Below are 13,508 nucleotides of genomic sequence, written 5' to 3'. Positions count from 1 at the left end.
GGGACATTTTTGCCTTGTGGATGGAGTTGTAATTTCTCTTTTGCAAAGACAGCACATGGTGTACAGTATGCAGAGATAATGAAAATTCTGGTATTGTAGTGTTCTATGAATCACACACACACACACACATACACACACACAAAGGACCACAAGGCCAGGAGACAGTGATGAATCCAAGAGGCCTTCTATTCCTTCACCCTCTCACCCTGACATGGAGAACATCAAAAGGCACTAAGATTCCACTAAATGTCACTGATAAAAGCATCCTAACGTCCTTTTTCATCTTATTTCTGAATATTCAAAATCTATTAAGCAAACATATTTTGTACTTCCAATTCATAATATTTGTTTATCATATATTAATATGAACATGTTGTGATTCATTGATTGATGTCTTGAGGGAGGAATGATTTAAATTTTAGAACCAAGTAAGTTGAAGTTAGTTATACACAGCATAAGGTTTTATGAAATATATATAAGTAATGATTTGATTTGAACTTTTTAGACTTTACACCTCCCAAGTTGCATTAAAGGTTTGTGTGTTTGATGACGAAACGAAGCTGGTTTTGCCTTGTAAAACCCTGGCGCTGGATAAACTGCGCCGGACGCTGATCCTGGCCGCCCCGCCGAGCTGCACAGCATGCTGAGTGGGTTTGTTTGGTTGTCGGGAGAAAATGAAGTGTTGAGTAAATAAACTCAGAGCAGATGTTCGTAGTGACCAGCACCGGGGTTGTCGCTGGGAGGAGAGCCATGATCCATTATAACCCCGCACACATCCAGGCCAAACAAAAAGGGGAGGAGGGGACGCACAACAGAGGGACACCCACAGAAGGGAAAGCGAACAGGAGAGAGCCCAACGGGCCACAGGGCAGTAAGTGAATGGTGGTAGTCGTATCACCCCGGGGCAGCTTTGGAAAACACGCGAGCCCTCTGCGCGATAGATCAGCCGCGGAAGCAGCCCGGGCCTTCGGACGTCCGATACCTTGCTCGTGACGTGGCACTCCAGGGGACATTTTTACAATGCTGGGGAGAAAAGGGGGGGAGGCTGACGCAGCGACCCCTCGGATTGTTTGTAATCATAAATACCTTCTCTCAAAAGGGACAAGGACGAGACCTGCTGCCACATACCAGGAATGGCTTCTGGCAGAGAAATGCTTTTTACAGGTGCATGGCTAGAAAGCTGCTCCAGAGAGCTCTAAAACAATGAGATTATTATAATAAAATACGAATTGTCTGCATGGCAGCACAGTAGGTTAAAGGAGAGAAATACGCACAGAAGAGGCAATGGCTACATTTCTTTTTCGTTGTTTTAGCGTAGTTAGGCAGATCTAACAGAAAGTTCTGTTTTCCTGCGGGTGAAGTGCGAAGTGAAATAAACAAACGTCGCCCTTGCACCACAGAGCGCCCATTAGAGCGCCATATACTCATTAGAGGCATCGGCCGTAACCACGTGAAAACTGGCCAGATGTTGTGCAGCAACCTTACAAGTCATCTAAGCCTCATGTGTGTTGCACAGAGCGCTTGTAAATATTAAAACATGTAACACATAAAAACATTAGCGTCCAGACAAAATCAAATAATATCAGACGGTGATTATGCCAACCATTCTGTCTCACATCCTAAGAATTTCACACCATGATCATCTCATGTTGGTATTGACTTAAAGCTTGCATATTGTTAGAGTGTGTGTGTGTGTGTGTGTGTGTGTGTGATTGACAGGGGCAGGTGTAGGACTCAGTGCTCACTTCACTGCACACACACATACAAACACCCCGTTCTAAAGCCATGAGAACCCAACACTTCAGCTCTCAGACCGCCGCCACTGACGTTTAACAGCTCCTCCAGCGCCAGATGATCTCGCCCCTCAGCCCAGTCTGTCACAGAGTTTGTAACGTTCTTCCGAAATGCCGTATTCCATTTCATACAGGCTGCGAAGGAAACAGATCCATCCTCAGACACCTCACAGAGGAAATAAATCCTTTATAGCATGGTCTCAAACAATGTCCCTTTTATCAAACCTCTTAAACATCTGAAAATGGATTTAACTGGCAAGTCTTCTACACAACAGAGAAAAAAATGCTGAAATGCTCTCACAGATTGTATGAATGCAATTCTATTCTGGGACTACAATCCTATCAATACTATGGAAATAAATATTAAAAATGATCCCATAAAACCAGGCATAATCACATGAATAGGGCTACTGAGAATGTGTATTATGTGGTTTGCTAACCCCCTCTGTACAACATTGATTTCTTAAAAATATTCTTGTAAATATAGTGAAATTCATACAATAATTAATCATCACCAGAAAAGCTGTATCATAGTTACATGAGGCAGAAGTGCTTAACATAAAGCAATTTTAACATTATGTTCCCTTATATTCCCTTATATATGTCCTGATGACAAATGCATCCTACCCATTTTGGGGGAAAAAGGTTATAATTATGAACGATAAACTAATAAATTGTGATAAAATCCTGAACGTCCTGGGCCAAGAGCTTTCACCATACTATGGGATCGTAGAAAGGGTGAGAAGGAGCAAGAAGAGAGAGTGAGAGGTGGACAGGGTTGACATGTTGTAGGACAACTCATTTTTCACCGGCTACACAGGGTGGCCCCAGCGTGGGTCCTGACAGGAAGCGCCGGCTGTTACCTGCGCTACTGAATGCCGGGCAGCCGAAGCCGTTCGGTCACTGAACTCTGACAGAACAGAGGTGCAGAGGAACTGGACAGGAACTATCCTACACTCAGGACTTTTCTCACGACAGGTCTCGCTGAACCCTTCAGGCAGGGGTCGTTGTCAGGCTCTTCTTAGAGCTGGACAGAAAGGCCATTTGTGACTCCACTGGAATGACCGTGGGAGTGAGCAGTGGACTTTACGGGCTTGTGTTTAGCTGTGAGTAGAAACGAACTCCATTTGGGTCTAAAGAACATGTTGCTTCAACAGTGAGTTAGGGTGGGATCTGGCATGCATTACACGGCCACAGTGGTCAGCAGTCTGCTGAAATTCCGGAGAAGACGCGCTCCGGAGAGGCATGTCAAATTAGATGGTTTGTGGGTTCTCCATCAACCCCCCCCAACACCCCCCTCATGTCCCCAAAACAACCATCAGAAAAGCCGTCCATGCAGTCCACTGTAATTTCTCACCATGTGGAACCAATGGATGAGCAGCAAGGCCCTACACCCCCACCCACCCTGGAGGGGTGACTCAGACAGCCACTCTTTTACCAAGAAGGACCCCGTGGAGCAATAAGCGTCATCGGGGAAAGTAATCGCATCCTCTTGCCTGTCACTAGGAGTAAAGAGGAAGAGAGAAAGTAAGAGATGAAGGAAGGGATTGGTTCAAAAGGACCTTTCCATCACCTTCATAAACCCCATTTTACAATCATTGGTCGCCATGCACTGAATGAAGTACACAGACCCTTTACCCAAGGTAAAATGTTACTCCAGTAAAAGTAGAAGTCTTCACTTCAATCTTAAACACAAGTATTTGCTTTCAAATGTACCCAAGAATATAAAGTGATTCTAATGTCTAAAGCACTAATATAGTTTAAGTATCATGTTGTAACAGGACTGATGCTTTAATGACACAGTTGTGGTGAAAAGCCTATTATCTTCATCATTATCGTAAGCAATATGGATATTAAATAACACAAGCAAAGTTTCATTTTAATAAAATGAAATAAAATAAAAAACTTTACAAATACATGATTTACAATATTTGATTGATTTACTCTCCTTTGCATCTGCATGTTTCTGTGCATGGACATATACTGGCCAAAAGTAAACAATTCGATTTGCATAATGTGGTGTAAAAAATCTTCCCATATGGAAATGCTTTTGTAAAGTATACACACAATACACAAAAAAGTACAGTAGAAAAACATTTTACTTCATTACTGTCCTGCACTAGTAACGTCAAATGGAATGAATTTTAAAATGTCCCCAAGGGTGATGACCACAGTAACATATTAGCTCAGTGACACAAGAAAGTGGATATCACCGCCATAAATACACAGAATTTGCAGTTTGTATTTGAGAATTACAGTGCTTTAAATGAATTCGTATGACATTTATTGGACCAAAAACATAACATACTACCTGGAGGTGGATGTCTTAGGGTTATTTTATGGGTGAAATCACATGATAAAAGCTGGAGAAAGCATAATAAAATGCTGGAATGGACATGAACATGTGTCTTTTGGAGGAAGGGGGATGTGGTTTCACCTTGGACTGCTCACTACACACACGTACACGCATGTTTAAAGCGGCCGGCAGATAGGGGAATAAAGCCGCCATTCTGCTTCTGTTTTCCCAAATTACCTGGAACCACTTCCTCCTCTTTTATCTGGCGCTTAAGTCCCCCATACCCTGAAAGGCAGTCAAAGACGGGAGCACCTCCCCTGGAATCAATTTTCCCCCAAAAGTAGCAGGTGCACTCGTAAGCTTGAGGGATGTGTAACGGGTGGGAGTTGGAGGTCTGGGTGTGTGTGTGTGTGTGTGTGTGCGAGAGAATTTTCTTTTTAGTTTTTTTATTTTTTTGGAAAGAATCAAGGTTTCGCGTGTCAAGAACCCTTTGAGGATATGGTTACTTCCAGACAGTAAGCGAGCAACAGGAAGTCTTCTCACACGCGACGATTCATTGGTGAAATTTACAGTCCTTCAGGTCCGCAGCATCGGGGTTGGCCCCCAGTCCCCCTGCATTTCCTCCAGGGCTGGGCCCGCAGTCCTGGGGGTGAAATAGCCCTTATCTTACCCCTGCGATCTACCAAGAGGGAGCCGTCATCCACCTTCCGACTTCACCTCGCTTGCTTCCTCCCGCTTCAAAGAACAGAGAGGAACTTGGAGAGGGGACAGACAATCAGAGGGTCCCCAGAGGGCCATTATCTTACCGCTTTCATTATGTGCAGGGAGGCCAGCTTACTGTACACATAGAGAACAAGGCCATCAGCCAATGAAAGGCCATTAAAAGTCCTTAAATCAGTTTTAATATTTCAGTTTGCTTTCTTAATGTCATTTTAAAACGTATGTGTTGTGCTGATGATTATGGTACTATAGCAGTATACTATATACTATAAAAAGCCTTGCTTTATTAAATTACAAAAATTAGCAACTCCATTTTAGTTGAGCTGCACTTGTGTATATCTTGATTTTAGCAAAAAATATTTGGAAAATATGAAGATAAAAAAGTTGATCAAATAGGGATTATGTAATAAAAGATGCATGCATGCCAACAAATACAACGTGCATCGTATTTCTCAAGTATTATTTTATAATGTGCTTCCACAAAGGTCACAATTGTAATGCACGTTAGAGCAAGAGTGGGTCAATCAAACTCTTTTTGACCTTCATCGGCTGCCTTTTGGTCCCATGTTGTCCTCATATGGCACAAGGTCAGAGGTGTGGAGGGAAAGTTCCATGTTGTGTAAAAGATTTCTTCCTCCTGCCCTGGCTCCCCTGAGAGTGCCTGGGGCTCCGTGGCAAATGCAACCAGAGCAGGGGTGAGGAGGTTAACAAGAGGCATCCTTCTCAAGAGACACTTAAAAGCTGATCTTGGATCAGCACCGCCCTGTGACTTGCTTCTTATCAAATACGTGGAAAAGACGAACCCTGATGACATCTTGCTAACGCTCGTCTGGGAATGAGCGGAGCCTCTGGACCCGTCTCAAAATAGCAGAGCCATAACATGGAGCCAATAAGTACATTTTTCTATTTATATTTTTTATAACCCCAGTCTAGTCTGAGGCATACAGTGGAATTCTCATACCCCTTGACCTAGATCACTTCCTGCCACTGCCTCGCTGGGAGAAAGCTGAGGGATGTTCGGTGCGTCAGCCATCAGTCGGTGCAGCACAAGCGGCTGACGCTCTTTTCAACAGCCTTCTACTGTCACACAAAAGAAGACAATTTGTGACTGTCCATGGCCTTAACGCCGCACAGGACTACTTATTAAGTCCAACTAATTGAGAGATCTTGTTGCACAGTGCAGTTTTACTCGACAGATGTGGTGGCCAATCTGACGATAACAAAAATAGTAAACATTTAATTCATAAAAATGATAAGCACACTAAATCAACTGTATACACTATTGAATACAATGTACTGACAAACTGACAACTACTCGACATGGCATAATAAAGCAATGTCGCCACCTAGTGGCCAGTTTGGTGAACATAAGTAGACGTGTAATAGAGATGTAATATTACATGTTTTTAAATCTAAGAATGAAATAGAATGTTTTGTTTTATATATGTGTATATATCATTGCAGATTTGGGGTGGAGGCGCCCAGGTAAGTGCGCAGGTCGGACACGCTGGACCGGACGATCTTGGCTGGAATGCTTTCCATCTTTAAACGCTGATAAGCCGCGAAGCGGTGACATCCTCCAAACGCGTAGAAGTAATTTCCTCCGCGCTCACCCTTAATCCACAGCACATCAACCGGGGGAACAGTGTTGGTGTCCGGGGTGTCCTGTAAACAGCAGGCCAGACTTGATACTTATCCAACATCTGGATGCACGGATGAAGCAAAATAAATAAACGACAAATAAACGGTGGCCATTGTTGACTTTTCTCTCATTATTACCATGCGTGTTTTTGGGTCAACCTCACCCGTATTGCGTTCACGAGGCTCTGCACTTTGCTCTCATCCAGCACCGGCGGAAGGGGGCGGATGATGACGTCCACCGGCACGTTGTGAACTTCTTCGATGCCGTCGGAGTGAACGGACCGGCCGTCGCGCTGAAGGCTGCCCATCCCGGCGCTACTGGAAGAGTCGTGCGGGCTTACCGTAGGCTGCCCCTCGGAATGTGCCTCATCACATGTGACACCGACATTTACCGTCAAACAAGGAACACGGAAGTGTTCTCTGGACTTTGGCGTGAGCTGTGCGCAAGTGCGCATGCGCGTCCGGAAAGCGCAGGCGCCGTGACGTATTGGTATTGGAATAGTGAATATACAAATAAAACCATCGATGCTACATGTATGTTAAAAAAAAATATTCCTGAGCAATGCAAAAATTCCCACCACTTCCCAATCACTTAAATCACGTACAATTCCTGGACAATGTTGCGTTTAAAAAACTGTTGATAATGGGTCAAATTTAAATACAATAATTGGTATGTCACGCAGTATACTTAACCACAAAGATTTCATGAGATAAAGTGGTTTTATTGTATTATTTTATTATTTGGTTGAATTTAAGCCATTAACAGTTTTCAATGTGATCAACAAAGGAACATTGGTACAGACATAATCAAATCAATTGAATCACTGCAGAAAATAATATGTTGCTGTGGTCTTTTATTTTTTATACAAAGCACATTTTTCTCCTGCACTTCCTCTGTCTACAGTTTGTAAAATGTGACATCCACTGCCTGACCCAAGCGTCAATCATCCGGTGCCCTCAAGCCTGACAGGTATCTAAGGAAATCATCTATCTGTGCTGCTCAAATGTCACTACAACGAGGCCTAAAGCATCTCACACATCCCCCACGGCTGCCGCACAGTACGACAAGCCGTGCTGGCATTGACTGTGCTGCACAACACCGCCACTTCAGTCCTGATGCACAATTATCTGCCACTGAACTTGATATTTGTCGAACATGCTTCCCAGCAGGTCACTGAGAGGACACCTCGCACATGGTAATTAGCTGTTAATATTAGATTTGGGTCTCTTGAGAGTTTGATTCACTGCAGCTCTTGTGGAAAATTACCTGTCAACTGGCTGTCAGCTGGCAGCAAAGATATTTATACTTTACATCTCAATCCACTCCTCCCCCACTGCCCGCTTTTCGTCTTTAAAGTGATAATGATGCCGCTGATGGCAAGTTTTTTCCTCTTCACTGTTCTTTTTGTGTGTGTGTGTGTGTGTGTGTGTGTGTGTGATTGTCTAAGGAGTCACCAGCCGTAATTGCAACAGATTTCATTACCGCTGCCGTGATGAGCTGCCAGGGTTTGCTCTCACACCCCTCAGTAAAAACCCGGTTTGCTTTTCCTACCGTGTGGAGCAAGGTCGTGCATATTGTGCATTATTGTTATGGCAGCTTGTAAACCGCATTAACAGATGAGGGGTCACATGGCAGATTTGTTTTCATCTGGTAGCAATTAGCTGGACATAATATGCATGAAGGTATATGTGCATGCAGTGTTTTGAGAGTTGCCAAAAAAAATGTTATTTGTGACTTTTGATGTCATATTTTAATTGCATGCATGACCCCCAGCGCAAGGGCATTGTCACCAATGTCAATGAATACAAGTAAACAGCTAATTAGCTAGTTAGCTCTATCTGAGAAGCTATCCGGCCTTCCAGAACTCATTAGACAACACACACTCATTTCTTTCTTTCATTTCTTTACTTTTTTTTCCATTTGTCTATTTATTGGTGGCATAAAGTGGGTATCCAAAAAGGAATTGAAAAACTACAACTACAATTAGTAAGAAAAATAAGAGGACACTTCAGCATACCACCACATTAAATAACTTTGCAGATTGAGTTCATATTTGAATTAAAAAACAACTGGAGCATATACAATAATGTTAATACATATAATCAAAATAATAATTGTTCTATTACGCTGTGTACCTCATTAACCACAAAATTGCACCATGAAGCATTTTTTTGCACATTAATAAATGCAGTGCTTGGGAAAAAGTCTGTATTTCCATTATTTGTTAAAAGGTTTGAGAGCCACAGCTGACCACACAACCCTCCTATTTAATCTGATGTTTCATAAAATGTTTATTATTATATAATGTATTATTATTATTACATTATTTGACAGTGACTATGAACTTGTTTGGTTACTTGTTACATAGAAAATATGATCCCCGGCACTTTTGTGTGCTGGTTTTAGAGTTACACACAGTTGAACTTGTTTCACGGTTGTTCCCTTTTGACATCATATGAATTATGTATGTATTCATCACATCCTCAGTCTTCAGCATGTTTGCAGGATGTGTCGTAAATGCCCTCCGTTGGTCACATGGCGCAGGTGTTGTTCTGATGACTTCCCCGCCCCAGAGGTGTTAGTCAGATATTGAGAAACGCTCAGCAAAGGCGCGATCACCACCTGTCATCTGGAGCCGCGAACGGGGCGTGGATCTTTTCTCGGAGCTGTGAAATCTTGAGCATCAGATGACTCAGTGTTCGCAGAGTTCCCCAGAATAAAACGCATCCATACCATGTAATACGATGACAATGTATGCAGATTATGTTTTTAGGATAATTAGTGTCAGTACAATCACTTTAATTAGTTCTTCTGCAAGTCTTGTTTTTAACCTGTATTTCTCCTCTCCTCTCTTTGCACTTTTCTTTTTTTTCCCAACTGTTTTGGCAAGAACTGTGGCCTAATTTTAGCACCACTCTTTTTGCTCCATGGAACGTTAATGAAAAGTTTTTTTTCAAGAAGCAAAGTATGCTTCTGACAAGCCATCAAACCGGGAAGCAGAAGGAGTTGGTGGACCTTCTGCCAAGTGAGAGCACACCAAACAGATGGGTTTTACACAAACAACGCAAAACATCAAGAAGAGTGCGTTAAAGAGGCTGGCAGTCGGACATGATGAAACGCAAGAGAAAGGAACAACTCTTTAATGAGCCTCGCTAGTCACTTATGCTAATTCTGGCTGCAGCTCCTCTGGATGTGCTGAGACAAATTGTCAGGTTTCTAAAGAGCCTGCAGTCGTTTACTGTAACCGAGATGAGCCTCGTTCCTCTGTGTGACGCACATTTTAATATTTCACGACCAACGTTGGGTGCTGCATGGGTCTCAAAAGCACCTTTTTTTTCTTTAATTCACAAACACCAATCTCATCTTCTCCCAAACCACCTATCTGAAGTTCCTTAGAATCTTGTTTATAGTGCATATGGCATAATTTGGGGGGCCAGTTGTTTTCATATATACATTACAGGCCAAAAGTTTGGACACACGTTCTCATTCAATGTGTTTTCTTTATTTTCATGACCATTTTCATTGGTAGATTCTCACTGAAGGCATCAAAACTATGAATGAACACATGTGGAGTTATGTACTTAACAAAAAAAGGTGAAATGACTGAAAACATGTTTTGATATTCTAGTTTCTTCAAAAGAGCCGCCAAAGAAAACAGTCCCTTCTCCGTTAAGAATAGTTGGATTTGCACATTTGTATCAACTTTAAATTTAAAGAAAGCTCATTAGAAAACAAAATTGGCAATTTCCAAGGTCCATTATAATCGTAAACAGATTTGATGTCTATGTAGTTTTCATCGTCTTCTTGGAATCATATTGTCATTTTGGCTGTCGTCCAGCAGGAGGCAACACAGACATCAAAATCTCCTGTAACCCTTGGAAGGGTCAAAGACACCATCTAATTGAATACAGAAAGAAACATTCAATAAACATGCTCTTCTCTTCACAAGAATTCACATTAATTATTCGTCTATCTAGCAGAGCTAGTCGTTTGCAGCCTGTCATTCTATCATCCATTGTCTGGTGGGGATATTGGTTTTGTCATGGGAATAAAAACAAGGCTTTTTTTTTTTTATTCCTTAAAATGACCTGCGTTAAACAGCAGAACCCAATTAACCACACAAAGAAAACCACTTCCTCTTTGGAGAGATCAAGGCGAGACCAGGTCAACTTCTTTGGTGCAGTGCGTGTAGCATGTTCAATATTGCAGACAGCTTTAAATAATTGATGCTTTATGCAACCTAATGTCTGCCTTATAACTGCACCATGTACAGAGACATTGTGTCAGGCATGGATTTTTAGAAATACTATGGCTCATTATGTTCATAATAATATTTTCTGATTATGTACTGCTTTGCATGCTGCAATATCTTCACCACCACTGATGCGCAACATTTATTTGGATGGGAGCCATTTTGCTCCAAAACCCTCACCACATGTTAATTATGAAATGGAGAGAATATGAAGAAGGGGCGTTGAAAAGGGACTAGTCTGGACAAATGAAATTCTTTTACTCTCTGCACCTTTCGGCATTGTATTGTCTACATCACTGCGCTGGGATCCACCAGAACCCCTTCCAGCAGAAACCAAGTAGCCCTGCCAAGGAGGTCTTCCAGCATGATGACAGATAATATGGGTAATTTAGCAGATCAAGAAGCAAAATAGATCACATCCAAACAATTATGCCACTTGGATCAGCTGGGAACTGCATAGTTGATGGCTTTTTGAAATATCAATTTTCTTTAATTGTTAATGAATGATTACTTAAATTAACTGATCTTATTTCCTTTTCATCTACAGAAAATGGTCCAACAGCTACCGTTATGGCTGAAAAGACCCTACATCAACATCCAGTCACATGAGGTCATTCTTGTTGTAAGACACCGAAGGTCACCAGTCATTCAATCTCAGTCTTTTGTAGTCCCTTGAAACCTATCAAAGAAACCCTTAGAATTCCGTCTCTGCTGTCATGATACAGTTCCGCCTGGCTTTTGGAGTCGCAGCGTAAGACATGAGTCCAGCATAAAATCAATGTTCCATTAAAGTTTAATGATCAAGAATGGCTTAATAGCTTCAGAACAGATGCTCAGGCCTTCAGATTCACCCCTCGCGTTCCACAAGCTCTTCCACCTAAATGTATTACCGTAGCTGCTGCTCATATTCGGCTGGGGTGACTGGATTGCTGATGGAGCTATTTCTCTGCTCCACCGGCCTTCTGGTACACAGCTTTCAGCTGAGCTAAACTATATAAGGCACCAGTGCTAGCAAGACACCAGAAACAGGTTAATTCAAAGATGGCATCAAAAATACTTGATGGTTGTCATTTAACAATGAATGTGCCCAAATAAGGGCACACTGGGTCACCTCACGTCAGGCCTTCATGGGATTGAACCAAATGGAAGAGGAACAGCAAAGCAAAGCTAACCATTTGCCAGCAATATGTAACCAATGTTAACTCATTAGGTGTGTAATGGCATAGCATCACGCGCAGGCATTCGGTGTTGTTTCGTGGCTTGTTCTTTGGTGTCTTGGTAGTTTTTCTTTTGAAATAACAAAGAAACAATATTTTCTTCTTTTCATTACGATTGATTTCATACACGCTGGAAGTCAGACTTCGGTGGGATAGTAATTGCCTGCTTTTCTCATGGAAGAAAAAGGAAAGGGCACAGCTCACTCCTTGTGCTATTGTTTTATTGTTATTGATGTCATCAGCATCAGTAAGAATATTACTGTTAGTTGTAGCAGAATAAAAAGAAATCAAAACACTCCTCTGCAATCATGGCTTAGGTTTCTTCGTACTTGATAGAGAGAGAGAGAGAGAGAGAGAGAGAGAGAGAGAGAAACCGAAAGGGGTGTAAGGACAGTCATAGAGAAATAGAGAGAAAACAGAAAGGACACGGAAATCTGAAATCTGTAGTTTGACGACCATATGGAAGGTCTCAAGAGGCCCACCATATGCTGAAGGCTTTTGTCATGGAAATTATACTTTTTTTTTGTTTTGTTTTCCTTTTTTGGCACTTTTCATCATTGCACAGCCAAGCTGGGCAAATCAACAAAAAGAAAAGTAAAAAAAAAAAAAAAAGAAGAAATAAGTGAGAAATGAGAAGAGAGAACAGTCAAAGATACAGAGCGAGGGTCGAAGCTTATAGCACGGACGGTTAGTAACCTACTTTCAGACACCGCCTTATGAAAACATTTCCCTGATTTTACATCTACTTTCCAGACTGCAACTGGTACCTGTATTTATCTGCTTCAGAAAGGAACTCACCAAAAGGAAATTGTTTTAAAAAGCAATCAGTAGAAATGTACCACATGCATTTTTATATTATTGCTGTGATATATGTATATATACACGCACATATTTACAAGCCCGTCAAAGAGGAACAATGTTTTCATTTTTTTCGTCATTTTTCTTTTATCCCCCCTTTTTTTTTGAAAGCATGTCAGAACTGCTTGACCTTGCAGCATTACCTGATCAGCGTACTCAACATAAAAATAAAAAAAGCATAATTTGGTTGCGATATTGCTTATAAGATAGAAAAACTGATGTGTCCATTTTTCCGGTGAAGGAGGGGAGGTAAAGCTAATATTTTGTATGTCCTCTGCCTGGCATCACGTTCATCTGCATAATACATCTGTTCATTAAAGAACCAATCATTGCTTTTAGTCTCAAGCTAGTGGACCTGAACATTTGGCAGAAAAGCTCATTGTAAAGGTGATGGAGATGCATGCGGAAGGGGGTAAAAAAAAAGCGAACATTACTGGGAATAATTGTCTGTGCTTCTGGTGGACATGAGTTACGCCGGGCTAATGAAGTGCATCACAATGCTCCGAGCGGGAACGGGGTGGGGTGGGGGTGGGGGGTGGTTCGGGCGTGTCACTCATCGTTCCTCAAGGCGCAAGCAGCCGTGGTGCGTGTTGAGGACACAGAGGATGAAAGTCAATGGTTAAATTGAAGAGGGTCACGGATGAAAGGGTGGAGAGGATGAAGCCAGGGGTGAAGTGGAGGAAAAATAAGGGAGGTGGAGGTGCTCATGGGGTATTCCACACATTGCACG

The 13,508-nt window shown here is 42.1% G+C and overlaps 1 protein-coding gene across 2 annotated transcripts; it reads right to left on the bottom strand.

Annotated features, from left to right (window-relative positions):
• Positions 1-5,257: 5,257 nt before the first annotated feature.
• srxn1 (sulfiredoxin 1 homolog (S. cerevisiae)) lies at positions 5,258-6,892 on the bottom strand. Of its 2 annotated transcripts, none has more exons than XM_028994280.1 (2): positions 6,615-6,892; positions 5,258-6,474 (listed from the first exon to the last, which is right to left on the bottom strand). In XM_028994280.1, exons 1-2 carry the CDS (start codon positions 6,756-6,758, stop codon positions 6,265-6,267), a joined length of 354 nt encoding a protein of 117 aa, XP_028850113.1. In that variant the 5' UTR covers positions 6,759-6,892; the 3' UTR covers positions 5,258-6,264. The 2 variants fall into 2 exon arrangements, with proteins under 2 accessions (XP_028850113.1, XP_028850114.1); XM_028994281.1 differs by having other exon boundaries at positions 6,334-6,474; positions 6,589-6,892.
• Between the last annotated feature and the right edge of the window lie 6,616 nt (positions 6,893-13,508).

Source organism: Denticeps clupeoides, chromosome 10 (genome assembly GCF_900700375.1).
Source record: "Denticeps clupeoides chromosome 10, fDenClu1.1, whole genome shotgun sequence".
NCBI classification, from domain to species: domain Eukaryota; kingdom Metazoa; phylum Chordata; class Actinopteri; order Clupeiformes; family Denticipitidae; genus Denticeps; species Denticeps clupeoides.
This window is presented reverse-complemented; position numbering and strand designations above follow the sequence as displayed.